Source organism: Zophobas morio, unplaced genomic scaffold (genome assembly GCF_036711695.1).
Source record: "Zophobas morio isolate AGI-343-1 ecotype UQ-CSIRO unplaced genomic scaffold, CSIRO_AGI_Zmor_V1 ptg000026l, whole genome shotgun sequence".
NCBI classification, from domain to species: domain Eukaryota; kingdom Metazoa; phylum Arthropoda; class Insecta; order Coleoptera; family Tenebrionidae; genus Zophobas; species Zophobas morio.
In genome coordinates this window covers 13,062,399-13,065,128 of record NW_026972131.1, presented here as the reverse complement: position 1 = coordinate 13,065,128, position 2,730 = coordinate 13,062,399, and the positions used below count along the sequence as shown (strand labels likewise).

The 2,730-nt window shown below is 42.0% G+C and overlaps 1 protein-coding gene across 1 annotated transcript; it reads left to right on the top strand.

The window, feature by feature from the left end:
* On the top strand, window positions 1–1,405 carry LOC135136342 (uncharacterized). Its single transcript, XM_064065573.1, has one exon. The coding sequence runs from the start codon at window positions 527–529 to the stop codon at window positions 1,316–1,318; it is 792 nt and encodes a 263-aa protein (XP_063921643.1). The 5' UTR covers window positions 1–526; the 3' UTR covers window positions 1,319–1,405.
* The last annotated feature ends 1,325 nt before the right edge of the window (window positions 1,406–2,730 follow it).

The window sequence follows — 2,730 nt, the reverse complement described above, 5'->3', positions numbered from 1 at the left end:
AGGTAAAGGGGAAAATGTGTATTTTCTATTTCCTACAGACCTAAATAATCATCAATTAAGAGTCTAGAGAAAAACGCAGATAAAACGAGTAAAATGTAGAAACTGGAACATTCATCTCTAGAGACAGTTTTAGAAATATAGAACAATTATTTGCCATACTTTCATGGTAGACTTTTTTTATGCATTCTTGAGATGTGTCTGCACTTATAAGAAGTAAGTGTAGACGTCGTCTTAGATTTTGTTCTCATTTAATTCCGCCAATCTCATCTAAACTAGTTTCCATCCAACCTAATGAAACCTGTTATTGGAAAATTAATCTCTCGAGCTAAATGACGATTCGTCTCTATGTCCAATCCACATACGGCTTGCGTAGAAAGGCGTAAGAAGATAAACAATTTTTTTTAATGCAAGAAACGCGTTTCGTGAGGAAAAACACTGGATGATACACTTTTTTTAATCTCGCTTTGGCTATATAAACTAAATCCGCCATCAGCCGATCACAGTTTCGAAATCCGCAAAGGGCGCAATGTTCGCTAGGAACTTGGTGCTTTTGCTCGTACTAAGTGCGTCTCTGGCCGACGATGCTACGAAAGGTGATCGCGGTGACTTCAGGAAGTCGTTGTCGAGGGACTGCGACAAGTCCTACTCGCCGACATGCCTCAAACTGGATATAGTGTCCTGGGTCGACAAGCTCAACGAAGAAGACAATTACAGTGTGCTTCCCGGAGTGTCAGTGGTGCGCGAAGCGTCGGGGGCGCGGGCGAACACGGCCGACATCGTCGCCGAGCTCGCCAGGGACTTCCCCAACGACCCGGACGCCCGGCTGGACGGCTTCCTCGTCAAGAAGGTGGCCGACTACCTCAACGGGCACTCGCTGCGATTGAACCTGTGGAACAGGCGCGGCGAGGCGCAGGCTAGAGGAGGCGGAGGCGGCGGCGGCGGCGGCGGAGGCGGCGGCGGCAAGAAGGGCGGCGGCGGTCTGGAGTACGTGTTGGCGGCCGGCGCGATGATGAAGGGCACGCTGATGGCGCTGGCGTTCGGGGGGCTGGCGGCGATCGCGGGAAAAGCATTGATGACGGGGTTGATTTCGCTGCTGCTTTCGGCGATCATCGGATTGAAGAGTTTGACCCATCATGGGCACAAGTCAACAACGTACGAAGTCATCTCCAAGCCCATTTACACCCACGCGAATACGCATTCGGTGTCGCATGAAGAGCATGGAGGAGGAGGAGGACATTATGGACACTCCTCCTATGGAAGGAGTTTCGATATGCCACTACCTCTGGGGCTGCAGGAAGACTACAAGCCACCACAATAACATGTACAAACTATTTATTGCCATTTGTTATTTATTTGTCTTATTTATTTTTCTGTCTGTTTTCTCCAATAAATTATGTGTCTGTTATTCAGTCATTTTTACTAATCGAACGCAAACTAGAGAGTTTCTAGACGTTTCATTGTCATAGAACGTGAAAAAGTAGGTCTGCCCTTTCCTTCCGCTCGTCGTCTGTTGACCACTAGATTAGATTGTTGTGAAATTTTAATCCAGATGGTAACACGCTAACCGAATTTTTCGGATCGTCCATCCCCTGGTCCTGGTGTCTTCTATTCTAAATATTCCGCTGTATCAGTTTACTTTCGGACCGAACACTTTTTTGCGTATTTTGTTGTGTTCCGCCTCACTGGTGCTCTGATAGTTATTTGCCGCCAGGCTTCGCTTACATATTTCGCTCCAACATAAACAACGAAGACGATAAAGTGACGGAAACGCTCTATTTGCTGCGTTCCCTTAAAATTATTTTGTTATGGAAATTTTACGCACGCTGTAGTGCTCTAGAAAAATTCGGAGCAAAATCAGTGTAGTGAAGTTCGGAAAAATTTATCAAAAATTATAAAACCGGCGATTAATACAAAAAATGTTGCATGACGGACTGACATTTACAATATCGGTCTGATTATTATTAGTTAGCATTATGTCCTTTTTTCACCGTAAATTAGTTAATAAAGTGACATGCAACATTGTAATAAAATCTCAGCATTTTTGTCACTTTGTTGGCGTCGACTTTTTTTGAATTTTTTGAGCAGCGATAAAATAATCGTCGAGACAAAAAAGATACTTTTTCTACCGTTTTCCGATTAAATGAGAGTGTCGTGTCGCGCAAACGAGGTATGTAAATAGTTATTGTAAATTTAGTTTCTATTTAATTGATAATTATTTACATACAGGACGAAAAAGTCACTTGCAGTCCGCTGGTCAAAGAAAAAATTGTTTTGCGTAATCGCTTGTTTGAAAAAATGATGAAAGAGTGGTCCGAATTTTTGAAAATCCCAGATTTGAAAGAACTGCAATACGAGGTAGAGGAAAATCGCAAGTGTTAGAGAACGAGTGGCTGTAACGATCTTACGTGTTTGAATTTATCAGTGTGTGATTACTGTTTATTAAGTGATGAAGATTTTAGTTGTGGTCTGTTACTTATTGTTTCATAAAGAAAATAAACGACGCATTTTTGTGTGTGTGTGTGTGTGTGTGTTTTTTTTTTTTCAGAAAAAAGAACTGTGGAATTACTTAGTGATGGCAAGTTTTATGGAGTGTTATAGTGTGGTACTCCCATGGAACGAATATTTTCTGGAAAAAAGTTAAAATTTAGAAAAAATTACGAATTTTCAAAAAATTTCTCTGCAACACGGAATAAAACAACTTGAGTTTGTTAATTTTGTTGAGTTTTAAAT